The following is a 19,287-nucleotide window of genomic DNA, read 5'->3' as shown; positions in this document are numbered from 1 at the left end:
TTTCTTTTGTCTGAAAGTGTTATTTCTCTAGTGCTGCTAGTACCCTGACTCTTAATATATAAACAGTTTTGATATTTTTCTGGTAGGCCACCCAACATGCCTTATAATGACACGGCTGACTAAAGCTGCCTTTTATTCTGCCAGCACTTTTCAAATACTATTGACACATTTGCCTTCATTTGTTACCGCCCAGCCCACAAAAGAAGCTGCTTCCTATTATTATAGCACAGGCACGAAAAACCTGCTTTTCTAATCACGTTGTACTGGCATCAGGTGTAACTAGAAAGCACAAAACAATTGGTGATAAAAAATATGAATGGTATATATTATATGTATTTACATATGTACTTGGAAACTTCAGTTAGTTGCAAATCTGAAATGGTATAAGCCACTGCCTGCAATAACATCTATGCTCTAGAAATGTCGACGAAGTCATGACTGACTGTTAAGACACCGAAGAGATCGGGTTATGTGGAGAGCCCATCTGAGTCAGAACTTTGTCCAACCACTGCAGTGGTCCATGAAGATGAATCTCAATCCAGCAGGGGGTGCTCGTGACATCTTGGCGATGATACTCAGCTCCCCAGCCCTGTAAAGCAAGAAGAGAGCCAAGAGTGAGGATGTGGAGAAATGGGAACCCTCATGTACTGTTGGTGGGAATGCAAACTGGTGCAGCCGCTCTGGAAAACAGTGTGGAGGTTCCTCAAAAACTTAAAAATAGAACTACCCTATGACCCAGCAATAGCACTACTAGGAATTTATCCAAAGGATACAGGAGTGCTGATTCATAGGGGCACTTGTACCCCCAATGTTTATAGCAGCACTTTCAACAATAGCCAAATTATGGAAAGAGCCCAAATATCCATCGACTGACGAATGGATAAAGAAGATGTGGTTTAACCCGAAAAACAAATAACCCAGTGAAGAAATGGGCAGAAAACATGAATAGACACTTCTCTAAAGAAGACATCCGGATGGCCAACAGGCACATGAAAAGATGTTCAATGTCGCTCCTCATCAGGGAAATACAAATCAAAACCACACTCAGATATCACCTCACGCCAGTCAGAGTGGCCAAAATGAACAAATCAGGAGACTATAGATGCTGGAGAGGATGTGGAGAAACGGGAACCCTCTTGCACTGTTGGTGGGAATGCAAATTGGTGCAGCCGCTCTGGAAAGCAGTGTGGAGGTTCCTCAGAAAATTAAAAATAGACCTACCCTATGACCCAGCAGTAGCACTGCTAGGAATTTACCCAAGGGATACAGGAGTACTGATGCATAGGGGCACTTGTACCCCAATGTTTATAGCAGCACTCTCAACAATAGCCAAATTATGGAAAGAGCCTAAATGTCCATCAACTGATGAATGGATAAAGAAATTGTGGTTTATATACACAATGGAATACTACTTGGCAATGAGAAAGAATGAAATATGGCCTTTTGTAGCAACGTGGATGGAACTGGAGAGTGTGATGCTAAGTGAAATAAGCCATACAGAGAAAGACAGATACCATATGGTTTCACTCTTATGTGGATCCTGAGAAACTTAACAGAAACCCATGGGGGAGGGGAAGGAAAAAAAAAAAAAGAGGTTAGAGTGGGAGAGAGCCAAAGCATAAGAGACTGTTAAAAACTGAGAACAAACTGAGGGTTGATGGGGGGTGGGAGGGAGGGGAAGGTGGGTGATGGGTATTGAGGAGGGCATCTTTTGGGATGAGCACTGGGTGTTGTATGGAAACCAATCTGACAATAATGGAATACTATTTGACAATGAGAAAGAATGAAATCCTGCCATTTGCAGCAATGTGGATGGAACTGGAGGGTACTATGCTAAGTGAAATAAGTCAGTCAGAGAAAGACATATGTTTTCATATCATATGTTTTCACTCATATATGAAACTTGAGAAACTTAACAGAAGACCATGGGGGAAGGGAAGGGGAAAAAATAGTTACAGAGAGTGAGGGACACAAACCATAAGAGACAGTTAAATACAGAGAACAAACTGAGGGTTGATGTGGGGTGCTGTGGAGAGGGGAAAATGGGTGATGGGCATTGAGGAGGGCACCTGCTGGGATGAGCGCTGGATGTTGCATGGAAGTGATGAATCACAGGAATCTATTCCCCAAGCCAAGAGCACATTTTATACACTGTATGTTAGCCAACTTGACAATAAATTATATTTAAAAAAAACTAGAGCCAAGAGTAACGGTGCCAGACTTTATGGTCAGCCTGCAGAGGTGTGAGACAGACAGGCCTCAGTGCACACAGAGCCCACACACCAGAGCCGCTCCTGACACCTGAGAGAATGTGCACTCGACCTTCCTGTAAGTACAGAACAACTTCTGCATCAGCCAGACACCCTAAGATGAGTCCAAATCAAAGATCACCTCTAGGCTCACAACTAAATACACAGACCTAGAGATGGTCTGGTCTCTAGTCATGTCAGAAACACCGGCAAATCATTTTCTCTTCCACAAGGGAAGGAGCCTGACCTTATGTGCCACCCCTTACTGCTGAACACAGTGTTTTGCACAAAACAGATGCTCACTGCAGACCAGTGACTGGATCTGAAAACTGTAAAGAGAGAACTGAGGGTGTTCTTGATGATTCAAGGGTTGGTTAAAAAGCCTGTTTCTCCTCTCTCTCTTTATTGGCTCGCTTTTTGGCAATTTCCCACTTATTACCATTCATAGGAAAGATAGTAAAAATAAAGAAAAAATAAATTTGTGTATTTTTTCTCTAGATGTTATATACCAGTAAAAAGTTATTTTTTAAAAATGAAGAGAGATCACAAATTACTCTTATTGGGAACAGTGATTACTGTAGTTTAAAAAAACTTGGATTTCAAAACAACCATGCTGCCTGATCACACTTTACATTCGAGACCACAAGCCTCAAGTGCCCCTGTGATGCCACCTGGCAATCAAATGACACTCCCCCAGTCCCTGTGCTCTCCCACTACCTCCCACACCCCCAAATGACTGCTCACTCTTGTCCTTTTTCCTACAACCTCTAATACCTACTCCCCCGTCTACTTGAGAATGACTATCTTCTTTCTTATTTTAACCAGAATGAAGCAATCAGAAGGGTTTCCACAGCACTTGCACGAACATACTCAGCCTTTCTACCTCTCACCACAGATTATCTGTGTTTCCAAATAAGCCAGTCCATACAGTTGTGCAGAAGACTCAAATGCCTTCCCAAAGACTCATTCCAGGAAATCTCCCCATTCTCTCCTATAATATTTTGTTTTCTGCTGGATCATTCCTATCAACATAGGAATATGATGAAATATCTCCCATCTTCAACATACTTCTCTTGGCCCTAACCACTCCCACCACTTACTGCCCTATGCCTTTGACCCCCTTTTGAGCTGTCCGAACTGGCTGTACCAATTCCTCTCCTTCCGTTCTCTCTTAATTCCATTCTGATCAGCATTTCAACCCCAGCCTTCAACAAAACTATTCCTGTTAAGATTAAAAAAAAAATGGGGCACGTGGTTGGCTCAGTCAGTTAAGCGTCTGACTCTTGATTGTGGCTCAGGTCATGATCTCACAGTCGTGGGATCAAGCCCTGCATCAGGCTCTGTGCTGACAGCTTGGAGCCTCTCTGCCCCTCCCAGCTCACTCTTTTTCTGTCTCTCAAAATAAATTAATAAACATGAAAAAAAAAGATTAAAAAAACCCTTTACATGCTAAAATTAATGACCAGCTCTCAGTCTTCATGTCACTCGGGCAGCATGTGATTTGGTTTGTCCTCTCTCCTCCTCAATATACTTTCTTCTTTTGGTTTAAAGAGCACCTTACTTTCTTGGTTTTACTTCTACATTGGTTAATCTTTCTCAGTTTTCTTTGCTGGTTCTTCCTCTTTTAAGGTGGAAGTGTCCCAGGGCCCTGTCCTAGGACCCCTGATCTTCTCGGTTAAACTCAAACAACTGGCAATTCCACTTGGGCTCATGGACAGAGACCGTGCATATGCTGACAATTCCTACATTGACATCTGCAGCCCAGCCCTCTCTCCCTAAATCCTGACTCATACCTCCAACTGTCTGTTCAGCACTTCCACCGGGATGTGTGTCAGTGCAAAGTTTCTCTCACTAAAACTGAACTCTTTAATCTTGTGTCTAAATCTTCTCCGTCCCGGGTGGAGGGATCATCTTTCTAACTCCTCCTTTCTCAGAACTCACACAGAGTCACCTCCATAACTCAGAATTCTTCCCCTTCTTACAACTTCTTCCATAACACTCCTAGTGGGAGCGATGGTCATCTCTCAACTGAACAGTGCAATGGCCTCTTAGCTGGTCTCTCTGCTTCCATTCTTGCTTACACGATATTTGCAATTCACACGGCGACTATAGTGATCCTTTAAATATATAAGTCAGATCATGAAATCCTCTGCTCGAATCCCTTCAGGGGCTCCCCATCTTGTTAGAGTAAAAGGTGAAATCCTTACAGTGGCTTCCAAAGCACTGATCCGGTTCCCTATCACTGCTCTGATCTCACCCCCCAGCTCCCCACTCACACTCTAGGCACCCTGGCCTCCTGGTTCCTACAAATGTCAGGCCATGCTCTTGCTGTAGGGTTTGCCCTTCCCTCTGCGTCTACTGCTTCCCCTCCAGATACCCACATGATTTAACTCCTTTACCTCCTTCAAGTCCCCAAAGAGGCCCACTCTGCCCACCTTTTTAAAATTTGCAAACTCCCTGTACTCGAGTACTCCCAATTCTCCATACCCTGCTCTATGTTTCTCTTTCCATTCAAGTTCTTTATTATAGCTGTTGTTTATTGCCTGTCTCTCCCTACTGGAATGTTGATTCCATGAGGACAGAGATTTTGAGTAATCATTGATGTATCCCAATGCCTAGAATAGTGCCTGCTGCAGCACAAGGTAGGAGCTCAATAATATCTCACTGACTGACTGGATGAGTCCTAGAATCAGTAAAAATCAGAGCTAAAGATGATCTAGCCCATCACCCCTCATTGGTAGCTACCAGTGTTTAGTCCTCTTTAATTTCTTATATTTTTAAATTTTTAATAATGTGTTTTATTCAACACAATATATCTGATATTATCATATTAATACATAATCAATATGTAATTACTAACAAAGTATTTTACATTATTTTTATTTGTATTATCTGCCCCCCACAGTTTTGTTGACATACAATTGATATACACTGTGTTAGTTTTAGGTGTACAACATGATGATTGGATATATGCATATATTGCGAGATGATCACCACAACAAACTTAGTTAACATCCATCACCTCACATACTTACACATTTTTTCCTTACACATTTAAATTTCTTTTAACCTAGTCATCTGTTGTTATATTTGCAATATTACTTAACTGTTTTCTGTGAATTGTATAGCTTTATGAGATACATCTAGCTGATCTCAGGACAATCAGATTTCTGTGCAAACTTATACTACAGTGAAATAATTACCTCTGATGTACTGGCATTTCATCCTAATTTTAAAAACATGGACCCGGAAAAAACAACTAAGAGTAAAATGGACTGTACGTTCATGGCGATTTAATGCCCTCTGCTGGCTCTAAAGCATCAGAACGTCTGAAAAGATTTCCAGGTATTTGCTGATTGTTTTACAGTATAAAAATGCTTTTAAAACTTAACAGTAAATTTGAATAAAACTGCTTTGTCACCATGAAAGAAATAATTTCAAAAATCCATTTTTTCCATCGCAAACAATATTCTTGATTGTTTTTTAAAATAATTACTAAAATACAAATACAATAAAAATAGAGTTATAGAAAAATAGGACAACTATTTTTCCTGGTAATTTTAAAGGATTAATAAATCTTACTTTGAAAACACCTGAAATGGGACACCTGGGTGGCCCAGTAGGTCAAGTGTCCCACTCTTGATTTCGGCTCAGGTCATGATCTCACAGATTGTGGGTTCAAGCACCGAGTTGGGTTCTCCTCTGACAGTGAGGATCCTGCTTGGGATTCTCTCTCTCCCTCTCTTCCTGCCCCTGCCTCTCTCTCAAAATAAATAAACATTTACAAAACAAACCAAAAAACCTGGAAAAAACCATACTGATTTCTTGGATGGGTATGCAACAATGTGAAAACTATGTCACATATACCCAGTTAGTGTGATAAACACACTCATATTTTGAAATATTAGAATTATTCACCAGTACTCTGAAAGATGTACAGATGTACAGATGTACAAGATGAAACAGCAGGTGGTGACACTCTGGTGACACTGGAGTATTTGGCATCAGGGTGCAAACCCAGCTGTGTTTCCTTCCCACGAAGTAACTTCCTCAGTTCTCCAACCTTCACAACAACATGAGTAAGACCTAATTCAAGAAACATTCAACGAATACTCATACACAGAACATCTACTTATCTCTGAGTTAATCATTCCCGCCACAATATTTCTATCCCAATTTGTTTATGCTTTTATAATAGCAACTTACTGTACACTAGCTTGTATTAGAACCAGTACTGCTTATTGTGTAGCTTAGTTATAAATATTATCTCCTCTGTTGGCCTAAGAGTTAGTTTACTTAATTCAGATAAATTCAACATTTATTGAGAGACAATAGTGCACAGCAATTTGAGAGATGAAAAAAAAAATCAGATAACTACCTTAACTTGTCCTTCTTTCAAAACTATCATTTTTTAAATGTTTATTTACTTTTTTTTACTTTTTGAGAGACAGAGAGCACAAACAGGGTAGGGACAGAGATAGGGAGGGAGACACAGAATCCAAAGCAGGCTCCAGGCCCTGAGCTGTCAGCACAGAGCCCAACGCGGGGCTCAAACCCACGAACGATGAGATCATGACCTGAGCCAAAGTGGGACGCTCAACGACCTGAGCCACGCAGGCGCCCCAAAAACTAACGCGTCTAAGAATCTTCTTGTAACTGCTAAACAAGAGAGTTGATACTCATAGAGGAGCTCTTCCTAAAAACAACTGAACAGAGTTCCAAAAAACGCTCCAAAAAACCCCGCTGTCTACTTGAACTGGCTAGAGAGCTACCACATCACCCAAAGAATGCATTTTGGCTTGTTTTATTTAGCTTTTCACTTTCTACCTTAACACGTGAAAGCAAGCGCTCCTTTACCTTAACAAAGCTCATCCGGATAGTGCACATCTTAGTTAACTCATAGACGACTTCAAATCCGTGGTGAACTGACTGAGCCAGCAGCTGAGCAAAGAGCTGGTTGTTGAAGATCTTGAGACTGCAGCCACTGGGGATCTTGCAGACGGTGGCCGGGTGGAAGCCATGCTGATAGTTGCAGTTCCGGCTCTGCACGAAGATGCTGCTGTCACTCACACACTCGGCATACACCTCTCCCCCAACATAGTATAAATGCACGCCTACAAGGTAAAAATGGCGTCCTCAAGCAGCAGTACCAGTAGTTCAGGATTAACACCATCCCCTTCTCATTGCAACGTCAAGATGTGTGACGGTCTGTTGCGAAATTAATTTTAATATCACCACAACCACATTATGAAGCGTGACCTCCACACTTGTGGGTTTTTTCCCACAACTCCATTTAAAAGTGGATGGCAACCCATGTTTACAATGATTGTGGACACTCTCCTGTACTCCTCCTTCTGTCACTCTCGATCTTGTGTTCATGCTTGTCCACTCTATTATTTTTTATTTATTTTTTAATGTTTACTCATTTTGGGGAGAGAGAGAGACAGAGCACGAGCAGGGGAGGGGCAGAGACAGAGGGAGACACAGAAACTGAAGTAGGATCCAGGCTCTAAGCTGTCAGCACAGAGGCCGAGGTGGGGCTCAAAACCACAAACCGTGAGATCATGACCTGAGCCCAAGTTGAACGCTTACACCCAGGCGCCCCATTATTCACTCTAAAAGTAAGCTCTCAGGGTGCTGGGTGGCTCAGTTGGTTGAACATCCGACTTTGCCTCAGGTTTGTGAGTTCAAGCCCCACGTCGGGCTCTGTGCTGACAGCTCAGAGCCTAGAACCTGCTTCAGATTCTGTGTCTCCCTCTCTCTCTGCCCTTCTCCCTGCTCTCTCTTTCTCTCTCAAAAATAAAAATAAATATTAATTTTTTTTAACTTTTCACCTACTATTATAGATCACAGAAATAATGCCTATATTTTACTTGGGAACAAGGAAATCCTTGCCACCTTTTTCAGATATAAAGACTCACAATAAAAATGCAGCTTATGCTACTCTATCTCACATTCTTGTACTTTTTTTTTTTTTCCTTCACATTCTTGTACTTAACAAAGCAAGAGAGCATCCTGAGATTGGTGCTTCCCAGGCTAATTTTTATTCCAAATTAAAGCTGAGCTGATTTCTTTCCCTCCAAGTATCTGGGTTATAGACTTAACATAAATGCATATATAGCAAGCGACTGGGGTTAGATAAAATGAAGAAGTTCAAGTCTAGTGAATGTTAAATACCAGAATGGTTTTTCCAGCCTTTCAGCAGAAACACAATTCTCCAGCATTAGGTGTCAGTGTGATTGTAAACACAATCGCTGTGCGGTCACAAGGTGTTCATATAAACGGTCCAGAATACACCTAGAGTGATATACTTTGGATCTCTTCAAACTGCAAATACAGATTTTTAAATGATATAATCTAGAGAACCTGGGGGGTTCTGCACAGCTGTGCACCGAGGAAACATCACAGAGGCAGCGAGCTGCTCAGTGCCTGTCAGGTTCTAAGCAGCACTTGAGGTGACCGTGCATTAGTTGTGACTGCCTTCCATCATATTTAGTTTCCTTTTCCCATCTCCTTTCCCTTAATACAATTTTAGAAAAGAATGTTTTTCAGTACTACGCATTCCAGCCATAGCACTGGAGACACGGATGTGGAGTCATAAAGCTAAAGTATTTGATGTTCAGGCCAGGGTTCCCCTTCTCTCCACCTCGGGCTGGCCCCTCTCCTTTTTTCTCAGCTCTCACTCCCTTTTCTTTCTCATGTCTCTTCTCACAGTCCCTGAACAGCCTGGGATCTGGCACCAATGGCCCAGGCCGTGAACAGTAGGCAGGAAGGTCCCAATTGGCTGGGACACAGTTACCTGGCTGCATGGACATGGGGGTGAGGCAGGGGCAAATACAAGCAGACTTCCTTTACCAGCCCCTGTGAGCTCCCTGGGGGGAAGGCCTACCTCTGGAGTGGTTGTGGTTTTCTCAGAAGAGGGTGAACCAGTGGGGAAAGGGCCAGCGGAGACTGCTAAGTATTTAGTATGTATTTGAATTGAATGACCTTCAAATTTATAATCTTCCCAGAACCTACTAAGTAAAATAGATCGGACTTTTTGTTATCTGACTCTGGTCTTTATTTAGGGGATGATTTTCAATCCTGTTAAAAGTATTACCTGCAACCACAGCACAGTTGCCAGAGTAAGGAAAGCAGAGAAGAGCCTGGGCAGGCAGGTGGTAGTTTAGCATCCTGAGCAAAAAGGGGCCAGAGCCCAGGGAATTAGCACATGGAAGCCTGAGTCAGCTCTGAGCAGCAGGCAAGGGTGGATTTCAATGCCAGTGTGAAGGAGGCTGAGTTTTGGTTAGAGAGGGGCATCCAAGGAAAAGTCAAGTAGGCAAGTCATTTTATTTGCATCCACCTGATAGGCCAAAACAGGGGCTTTAAACCACATGTATTAGATTCAAAATCTCCACAGAGAACAGTGAGCAAAAAGGATAAATGCCCAAAGAAAATGCATCCTGAGATGACAAAGAGGACCCAGGCAATGTGCTCCCCAGGCAAGCTCTTCCAGCATTTTCTCTTGGGCTGCATCTCTCTTTATCTGAGTTTCCCACTTCTGTGTGACTGCCGCCCACATTTTAGGAGATGAGGGAGTGTGGAGTCCTGTGTCGTGGTTACTTAGGACCAGAGAGAGACACCTTGGGTTTGATTTGGGTCTGCTAAGTCAGACTGCAAGAGTGTTCCCTTTTGGTCTTCTTCCATAGTCTTGAATGACAGGGAAATAACAGGTAAGACTGAGAGGAAGGTGCATAGGTTGGTGAGAAGGTTCCCTTGGTTTTGTAATTGATCATCCCCTTGCCTTTGTTACCCTCTCGTCTGCACACCATTTTAGCAACCTAGCTGAATATCAGAATCATCTGGAGCTTTAATAAAGTGCATATTTCTGGGTGTAATAATGGTACTTTTAGAAACCCCTTATATAGATATATATGTATATACATACGTATATACACACACATATATACACATACGTATATACATACACATATGTATATACATAAATATGTATATGCATATATATACTCAAATCTATGGAGAAAGGATATGAAATCTGAGATTTATTTTAAAATACTCTTGCAAGGGGTACCTGGGTGGCTCAGTAGATTGAGTGTCTGACTTTGGCTCAGGTCATGATCTCACAGTTCCTGAGTCTGAGCCCTGCATCAGGCTTGCTGTCGTCAGCACAGAGTCCTCTTTGGATCCTCTGTCCCTCTCTCTCTGCACCCCGCCCCCTGCTCATGCTTTCTCAAAAATGAATAAATACTAAAAATTTTTTTGAATACTCTTGCAAAACTATCGCGGAGGGATAGAAGAAAAAATGCGCAGAATGCGAATCATTATTGAAGCTAGAGATGGTGCTATGAATATTCACTACACGATCTGTCCACTTTTGTATATGTTTGGAATTTTCCAAAATAAAACAAAATGTTTTAATGTATGATCAGAAAATAATAATATAAGAACACAGATTTCCAGATCCACGCTAGGGCTTTGGTTCAGAGGATAGGCCCTCCATTGGACTGTGCCTGCAGCTGTGCACTCCACAATCCAGGGTGTGCCTCACAGCCTTTTAAGATCTAGGTAATCATTATAAAGCTACTCCAGAAGATGGCAGTAGCTTCTCTTGAGAAAGGGGTTTCTAATTCACACAAAGCCATCTCTGGGCTGGTAGCAACGTCAGTCCCCCAAATCCGTATTTGAAGACTGGAAGGCTCTTTGGACGATATGATGAACAAACAGGTTCATCACACCTGTTTGGCCGACACTGAATGGCCCACGTCAGCACTCACACTCAGCCACTCTGCCGGGCTGGGCCACACTACTGCAGAAATCCTGGCATGCCCTTACATGCCACATCCCACCTCCCCCCACACCCCCTTCCCGCCACATCCTTCCACGATCAGGAAAGCCCACTAGAGAAAATTTAGAAAATACAGGGATGCAGAGACTAAAACTCAGCTACAATCAAAGCTAACATTTGCTATATACCTTTCAGGCTTCTCTTTCACGTGTGTTTTTTAAACTTTTCACCCTTCCCCTACTAACAGTTTAATTTTATTATAATAGCCAGGGGATCAGGTGAAAATTCAGATCTCGACTTAAATCTATCTTCCTATTTTATGCAGAGTCAAAGCTAAAGCACTTAAAATGGCCTCAAGGTCACTGCGACCTGGTCCTTTCCCCACCTCCTCTTCAGAGATTTCCCCATTCCCTTACTACTCATCTTGGCCCACTCACCGTGGCTTCCCTGATGTTCCATACAATATACCAGGTAGGCTTCAGGGCCCTTGCCCCTGCTGTTCCCTCTGCTTCGAAAGTTCCCCCTCCATGTAGCTAATTCCCTCTTTCCCTTTCTGTTCAAATGTCACCTTGTTAGGAAAGTCTTCCCTGGCTACCCCACTCTGCATTAAAACATGCTCTCCCCATTTTCTTCCTCTCCTGTGTTTTTCTCTAATCATTAAACATACCATTATTTCTTCTCTGTCTTTCCTTAGTTATAATAGGTAACCCATGAAAGCAGGATTTTGTGTTTTTGTTTTGTTTACAACTGTTACATCCCTAATGATGGAATAATCTGGCTAAGAACAGATGCTCAACAAATATTTGTAAGATGAATGCCTATCTCTGAAATCTAAGTATCTCTATTAATTAACTCCATAGAAAAAGTTAACTTATTCACTAATCTAGGTGGGCATTTTGCTCCAAATTTATTCGGGCTGGTGCTCTAGGAAGCCTGCTGCTCAGAAACAAATAATCCAAGGGAGCACCTGAGAAACAGTCCCTTGACCTCATAGAAGACTGATAGCTCTTCCTTTAAAAATACTCTGGGACACCTGGGTGGCTCAGTCAGTTAAGCGTCCGACTTTGGCTCAGGTCATGATCTCACAGCTCGTGGGCTCGAGTCCCGTGTCAGGCTCTGTGCTAACATCTCAGAGCCTGGAGCCTGCTTCAGATTCTGTGTCTCCCTCTCAGCCCCTCCCCGAATCATGCTCTGGTTCTCTCTCTCTCTCTTTCTCAAAAATAAATAAATGTTAAAACATTTTTTTTAAATTCTAAGACAACTTTGTGTGTGTGCCATGCTTTATGATATGACTTATTAACTCCTCTAAAAAAAGGTGGGTTTTTTTTCCACATTAAAGCACTTCCAAACAGCTTTTTGAGAAGACTCTGACTCTGCATTGGAGACCACATGAGGGTGGAGTGCCCTTCCATCCAATCAGCACTTACACAGACTTTATGGCTTCCATAAAAGGCCATCCATCCTAGCCCTTCCAGCCAATCAGCACTTAGACAGACTCTCTGGCTTCCGTAAAAGGCCATCCATCCATCCTAGCTCTTTTTCCTATGGCTTCTTAACCTGGGGATTAGCTCTCAGGCAATAATGAAGAACCTCAACTCTCCATGTCTGCAGCAGCAGCACCTTAAGCAAGCTCCTTTCGGAAGGGCTCCCAGAAGCTATACAACACTCCTTTAATATCTGAAGTCTATCTTTGGATCAAGTGGCAGCAGCATAAGTCTGAAGTCTAATACACAGACCAATGTGCAAAGCCCCTCAGCACACAGCTCCACAATGTTTTAATGTTCTGCCTCTCGATTTCACTTGGAGATTCTTATAAAAATCATTTGAAAGTAAAACCACAGTACCTGACAAATTTATTTAAGAATTTAGTCAAAGGGAAAGAATGGCTATGCTTCCTCCTTTACGATAAAAATTACAGTACAGTTGTGTTTCCTTGTTTTGACCTCCCTGTTAGGAAACCTAGAGCAAAATTTTAATCACAATTACAGTGGTCACCTTTAGCTATATTCTCCTTCCCTGCCACCCTCAGCCCCCAGTTTCTGATTTTCTATTTTTCATTTATCATTTCACTGCAAAGTTTTCCCTTATGCCACCTCAAAGCCACTATGGAAAAATACAGGATATAAACAAACATAAATATCACCATGAGAGTCAACATCAATGAATAAATTCAACCTTTTCTAATCAACGGCGTGTAGGTTTCCTATGACAGAAGAAATTTAGGGGGTATGTTAGAAAGAATATTTAGAATGATCATCGAGTACAATAATCAATCTCCTCTGGAAATCTGAAAGAAAAGGCTTGTGGCTACCTTGCTGAAGTGGTCTAAGGGCTGGAGGGAGAGAGAAAAGATAAAATGACTCTAAAGGTTCTGTATGCCTGTGAATCCACAGTAGTCCGACATGATAGTGGACAACCAGGTATTAAACGCTACCAACTATTCTAATATAAAGAAAATGATTTAAAGATCTGCAACCAGGCCTCACACTCGGGTAGGATTTGCTACCGTGGATCATGGTTATGAGACAGGCTTCAAAGCACCACTGGCCAGACCCCAGTGAAGCCTGTGCCCATCTGCTTCATAACAATGCCTGGCCACAGGAGACCGCCAATCGCTGCCAAAGGTTCCCAAACATAAACAGGTCGTGATTTTCACTACCTCGCTTCTAAGTCTCCAAAGGTCACTTTACCTGATATATATAATCACCAAGCCAGAATTCCTCTTATTTTGCATCTTTAGGCAATTTGAAAATAATTCATGATACTTCCCTTCAATAATTTCATCCTGCCTTCATATTTACCATCTTGTTTGTCTTCATAATATTTAACCTATGCCACTCTCCAAAAGATGCCGTGCTGACCCCAGAAGTAGAGAGACTAAGACCCTGAAAGCCTAGCTGTTTTCTCCCAGCTCAACAGCCTAGGACCAACCTGCTAGGTTATGTGGCCAGTATGTGGCTTGTTCCTGTCCCATGTTTTAGCTCAGAAGAATATAGGAATTACATATTTGCTTTTACCCTTTCCTATGTGTCTTCTGGTGTTTTCTATTGTTGAGTTTCTGTTTACGTTAGAAAGAAGTCCAAGACAGAATCTGTTCCTGTTATTTGAAGGGTCTGTGAATCCATCTATAAGCACGCTTCTGGAGGAGGCCTGGAACGTCTCCCCAACTCGGTTGTTCAGTTCATAGTATGCAACGGAGCACCAGTGCTGTGGTTCCTCGTAGCAAACTGGTCGAAAGTCTGCAAGAAAAAGAACGAGAGAGCACATCACCACTGTCATGCCTGGCTTCCCATCTCACCATTCCACCTGGAAACTTACATTAATGCTGTCAACCAGAAAGGTGGCTGCGAGACAAGGATGCTCTTTGTGATCTTTACAAACCTGTCACTTGACAGAAGCTATTGTAGTTAGCTCATCTAGTTAACACACGTGGCACAGAGGCCACAGTCCTTGTGACTCTCCCATGGTTAGAGCATTTGTAATCATATTTATAAGTATTGAGGGGGCCTGACAAACAACAGTATGAACAGATCAATGTCAATTCCATCGCCTCTAAAGGAGACAGCTCCAAGGATGGTGGCAGGTCACCTCCTCTTTATGTGTGAATGATAGCATATTACTGTCACTGTACCAAACTGAGTCCCTGTGACAAGAGTGTCACTTCCTAACAAACTAAAAATGAAAAATAATAATTTGGATATAATAAAAGCTGAATCAAAACTCTAGATAGGAATTTAAATTACTGAAGAAAGAAAAAAAACCTTCTATATAGACTCACATTCTCTGATGTGTACATATGGAGTACTTAGTTATTTATGGCATAAACTATTTTAAAGACAGCTGTATGTTTCATTAGGAAATCCAAGAATGTTATGCCAAACTTTTCAAAGCTAATTAAGTTGCCAGTAACCAACCACAGTTCAGAGTGCTAATTCTTTGCCACTTTCTCCACCTTTTTTAGTGATTATATCAGCTCTCTTCTCTTTGAATATCCTAGTTAGTCTTATATCTACAGTGTGTTCCTATATGCACTAAAACATAAATTTTTGAAACATAAATTAGGGGGTTATTATCTGATTTACAAAAGGGCCTTTACTTATAGAAGACTTCACCCTGGCCGACTTTAAACATAAGCTCCCTTACACCCTCTCCACCCAGTGTGGTTCCTGGAACTACAGCTTGTGCATCACCTGGGAGCTTGCTAGGAATGCCGGTTCTTGGATGCCACCCCGGATTTACAGAATCAAAACCTGCATTTACAGAAGATCGCCATGTGGTTTATGTGAACGTGAAAATTGAGCAACGTTTATCCAGCTCATTATAGGAAACAGATAAAATCCTGCAAAAACCCTATTTACATATTTACATATATTTGTAAGGGCACCCCTCTAAGCCAAATCAAAGACCCCATGACAAAACTATAGTATAAACACAACTGGAGCAAAATTGCTAACTTAAATACCACTTCCTGTACTCAACATCCAGAACTACAAACATCTAAATGTTAGGTTAAAATAAAAAATTAACTTACTCTAGTAACCGGGCTGATAAACAAACATTCACTCTACGGTATTGAGGAATGCCAAAGTTAAAATGCACAGCCATGGTTTCTGCCCCTTAAAACATGTGAAATAGCAGGCTAGCACATTTCATTTTGTTTTTGGATTTGTTTTGTTGTGGGGTAATAGGAAATGCTCTTGGAAAACAGCTACATTTAGCTGTTCATCTACAAATTTACCTCCATTAGGCACTGACAGCACTAAATGACTATCAGCTGTGGCATCTACAGGTCGGCCATTCTGGGTCCCTGGGGCTTCTGTGGCATGATAAGGCGGGGGTGGTGTGTCAGCTAAAAGAAAGCAGTAAAACAGAGGAATGTCAAACTGATAAACTGCACAAAGACAGATCCAACCTTTCTTGCTGTGAAACTCCAGGGCTTGGTGGATAGCGTTATTGCTAAAGACGGGCAGTAATATAATAAGGCTATTCTGCAGGACATTGTGAGTGTCACATAGAAGAAATCGGTTGTCCAGACATCCTCACAAAACGGCTGATTAGTTTTCCCTCTCACTTAGGAGTTATCTATGAGTTATAAGTTCTGACGAACGTAGGATAAGATTTTCAAAGCTAGGAGCTATTCTCCTAGCTTTTGCAATGGCAGAAGAGTCTGCTGTCTGACTTTCAAAGCAGAAAGCTAAACCTTCTTTGAAGTGAGCTTAATTTTCAATTCCTCTGTTGCCATGGATTGTACAATGGCCACAGAGATGGTCTCTCTCTGAGATAGTTCCAAATCTGCTCCCCTAAATGCAGAACATTTGAAACCTGATTATAACCTGTGCCCCAAGGCATGCTGAGAGGAGCTCTTCTCCCCAAATATCAGTTCTATAATTGGACAGTGATCAGGGTTCGGCAAATGGGTGTGCATTCAGTAGATAATATCTTATCAGAAATTAATTCACAACCCAATAAAAACTCTTGCAGCAGAGGAAGAACATTTCAGTGAGAACATCAGAATAACTGATTCCTCCTGTATACATTCCTAATGTCAGTTCAGAATAGTCTTGTTTTGTTAGGGGTGGATGGAGTGCAGTGGCATGAAAAGTTGACTCAGTCTGCCTTTGTTGAGTTGACTTTCGTCCATTCCAGTAGTTCCCACACTTAAAGTGTGCATACAAATTGCCAGTGAAACTCTAGTTAAAGATGCAGATTCCTCAGAAATTCTGAGTCTGCAGGTCAATGGATGGCTAGACGAAGACATGTATGTTTACAGGCACTGATGGCAGGTCCCAGTGCACACCACATCGTCCAACCGTGGATAAATCATTTCCTTGTGAGAAAATAAACGTTGACTCTGTTTACAGGAAAAGTCATAAAGCAAGGTGGCCCTTTTGTAGGTCCTTGACTGGGTCTATCTATAAAATACAGGTTCAACATAGTTACCCTATCACCATATCCACTCCTAGGCATATGCCCAAAGGAGCTGAAAGCAGGGACTCAAGCAGATGCTTGCATGCCAGTGTATACGACAGCACTCACACTAGCCAAAAGGTGGAAATAACCCAAACATCCATCAACCAACAAATGGATTTTTTTTAATGTGGTATATCCATTCAATGGAATACTGCTGTCACAAAAATGAAGTAACTGACACAGGGTACAACCTAAACTATGAAAACACTATGCTAACTGAAATAAGGCAGACACAAAAAAGGCAGATATCATATGATTCCACTTCTGTGAGGTACCTAGAATAAGAAAATTCATCAAGATAAGAAGTGGGTTGAAAGCTACCAGGGGCTGGAGGAAGGAAGAGGAAGAGAATCGGGAGCTACTGCTTAATGGATACAAATTTCCTGTCAGGTTGATGAAAAAATTACGGAAATAGACACTGGTAATGGTAGCACACAACTATGAATGTACTTAAGGCCACGACATTGCACACTTAAAAATGGTTAAAATGGCAAATTTTATGTGATATACATTTTACCACAGCTTTAAAAAATTAAGATATGAAAAACCATTAAGTGCCACATTTTAAGTGTGTGAACTCTACGATGTATGAACTATATCTCTGTAAAGCTCGTATAAAAAAATTAAGGGGATGAACCAGTGAATTTCAAGATTTCCTTTTAGTCTCACTTATCTGTGGATCTGTTATTCAGGTTGCATTTTGCTGTTAATCATTCAGAAAAGAATTGTTTTCTCCGAAATGAAAAGAGCCATTCCCTCCATAAAAACTAAGCAGCTTCTGCAAAGGTGCTGAGGTCCATCTTTCATGGGTAGGAAGAGGGAAAGTATCAACCTGCTAGTCCCACCAATTCAGGAAGACAACGTCAGTGCAGGCAATCTTTACAGTGCAGATACATTTTATGTAAATACGTGTTTGTGACATAATTATCCTCCTTTCTCTTAACCATGGCTCTGTCCTCAAATGACTTCTCTTCCTGTTGTGTCTCTTTCTCTGTGAATCCAGCCTCTTGTAAGACAGCAGCCATCTCCTTCCAGTCTGTGTGGATGACCCCTGAGCTTCCTCCCAGGGTCTCACCCCACATCAAGCCCTACTGAGTCCACCTCCTCAAATTCACTGTCTTCTTTCCATCCCCATATACCTCCCTTAGTTCATGTCCTTATAGTTACTCGCCCAGGCATTACTGAGACCATGATAGTTCTCAACAGTCATTACCTCTTAAAAATCAGAGACTATAGTCATAATCAATCATCATCGTACCTGTAGCAGTAGCACAGTGCCTGGCACTTTTTAGGCACTCAGTAATTACTTACTGACTCAATGACATCTATATCTATAACCCTGAGCACTAGCCCTGTGTTCCAAATGCCTGTGTGGTGGTCCATTTACTCTGTAACCAACGAATGAGCGACTACTGTGTTTTAGTGCCTGTGCTACACATATAAAAGAGAAGATGACTGACAGTTGAATGGGGGAAATAGACCCAGAAGGAATTATACAATGTAGTGTGTTAAATGAAATAGTAAACGTATATGAAAATAGTAGCTGTATTGTTGAGGGGGCAAAAGGAAGAACTAATAACTCAGAAAGGAAGGGCAACTCCTTTCCTGTCTTCCCACATTTTATAAGTTCTGAGGATAGGGACAATTTTTTTTTTTAATGTTTATTTATTTATTTTTGAGACAGAGAGAGAGAGAGAGAGAGAGCGTGCGAGCATGAGTGGGGGAGGGGCAGAGAGAGAGGGAGACACAGAATCGGAAGCAGGCTCCAGGCTCTGAGCCATCAGCCCAGAGCCCGACGCGGGGCTCGAACCCATGGACCGCGAAATCGTGACCTGAGCTGAAGTCGGACGCTTAACCGACTGAGCCACCCAGGCGCCCCAAGATAGGGACAATTTTTACCAATCTTTTAATTCTCCTTTCAGCTCCCTAAGCAATGCTTTATGTAATAAAAGTTCAATAAATCTCTCTTAAATAAATGAATATATGAACAAATGAATGAGGCAGATCATAACATCTAGCACCAAATGAATCTATTCATGCCTTTAAGAACTTGTTCCTCGGGATATGATCTACCTCACACTCATGAGGTGCATGTAATTCTCTTCGTCATTATCTAACTTAGACCCACTTAGCATGTGCAATTATGACAACGTGCTTGATTCCCTCTTTTGCTCAGGGCATGCACACTCCCTCTCCCTTACGTAGGCTTCTTCAGTTCAGCAAATGTTTACTGAGTAAGTCTGTCTTCAAGATGCTGTGCTGGCTTCACACAACACAAAAGGA

At 41.8% G+C, this 19,287-nt stretch overlaps 1 protein-coding gene across 6 annotated transcripts in view; it reads right to left on the bottom strand.

Moving 5' to 3' along the window:
* Positions 1-301: 301 nt before the first annotated feature.
* The window catches only part of SMAD9 (SMAD family member 9), a 76,633-nt gene continuing 57,647 nt past the window's right edge, over positions 302-19,287 (bottom strand). For 4 of the 6 annotated variants that reach the window (XM_053900161.1, XM_053900170.1, XM_053900167.1 and 1 more), the window contains 4 exons: positions 15,773-15,883; positions 14,052-14,273; positions 7,107-7,363; positions 302-589 (listed from right to left, as the gene is read on the bottom strand). In XM_053900161.1, coding sequence (XP_053756136.1) covers positions 446-589; positions 7,107-7,363; positions 14,052-14,273; positions 15,773-15,883 — 734 coding nt within the window. In that variant the 3' untranslated portion in view covers positions 302-445. The remainder of the gene's footprint in view (positions 590-7,106; positions 7,364-14,051; positions 14,274-15,772; positions 15,884-19,287) is intronic. The other 2 variants (XR_002079491.2, XM_053900178.1) reach the window with 2 other exon arrangements.

This window comes from Panthera pardus, unplaced genomic scaffold (assembly GCF_024362965.1).
Source record: "Panthera pardus isolate Hobbes unplaced genomic scaffold, ASM2436296v1 HiC_scaffold_1, whole genome shotgun sequence".
Taxonomy (NCBI): domain Eukaryota; kingdom Metazoa; phylum Chordata; class Mammalia; order Carnivora; family Felidae; genus Panthera; species Panthera pardus.
The sequence above is the reverse complement of the archived record's forward strand: the minus strand, read 5'-3'. Positions and strand labels throughout refer to the sequence as shown.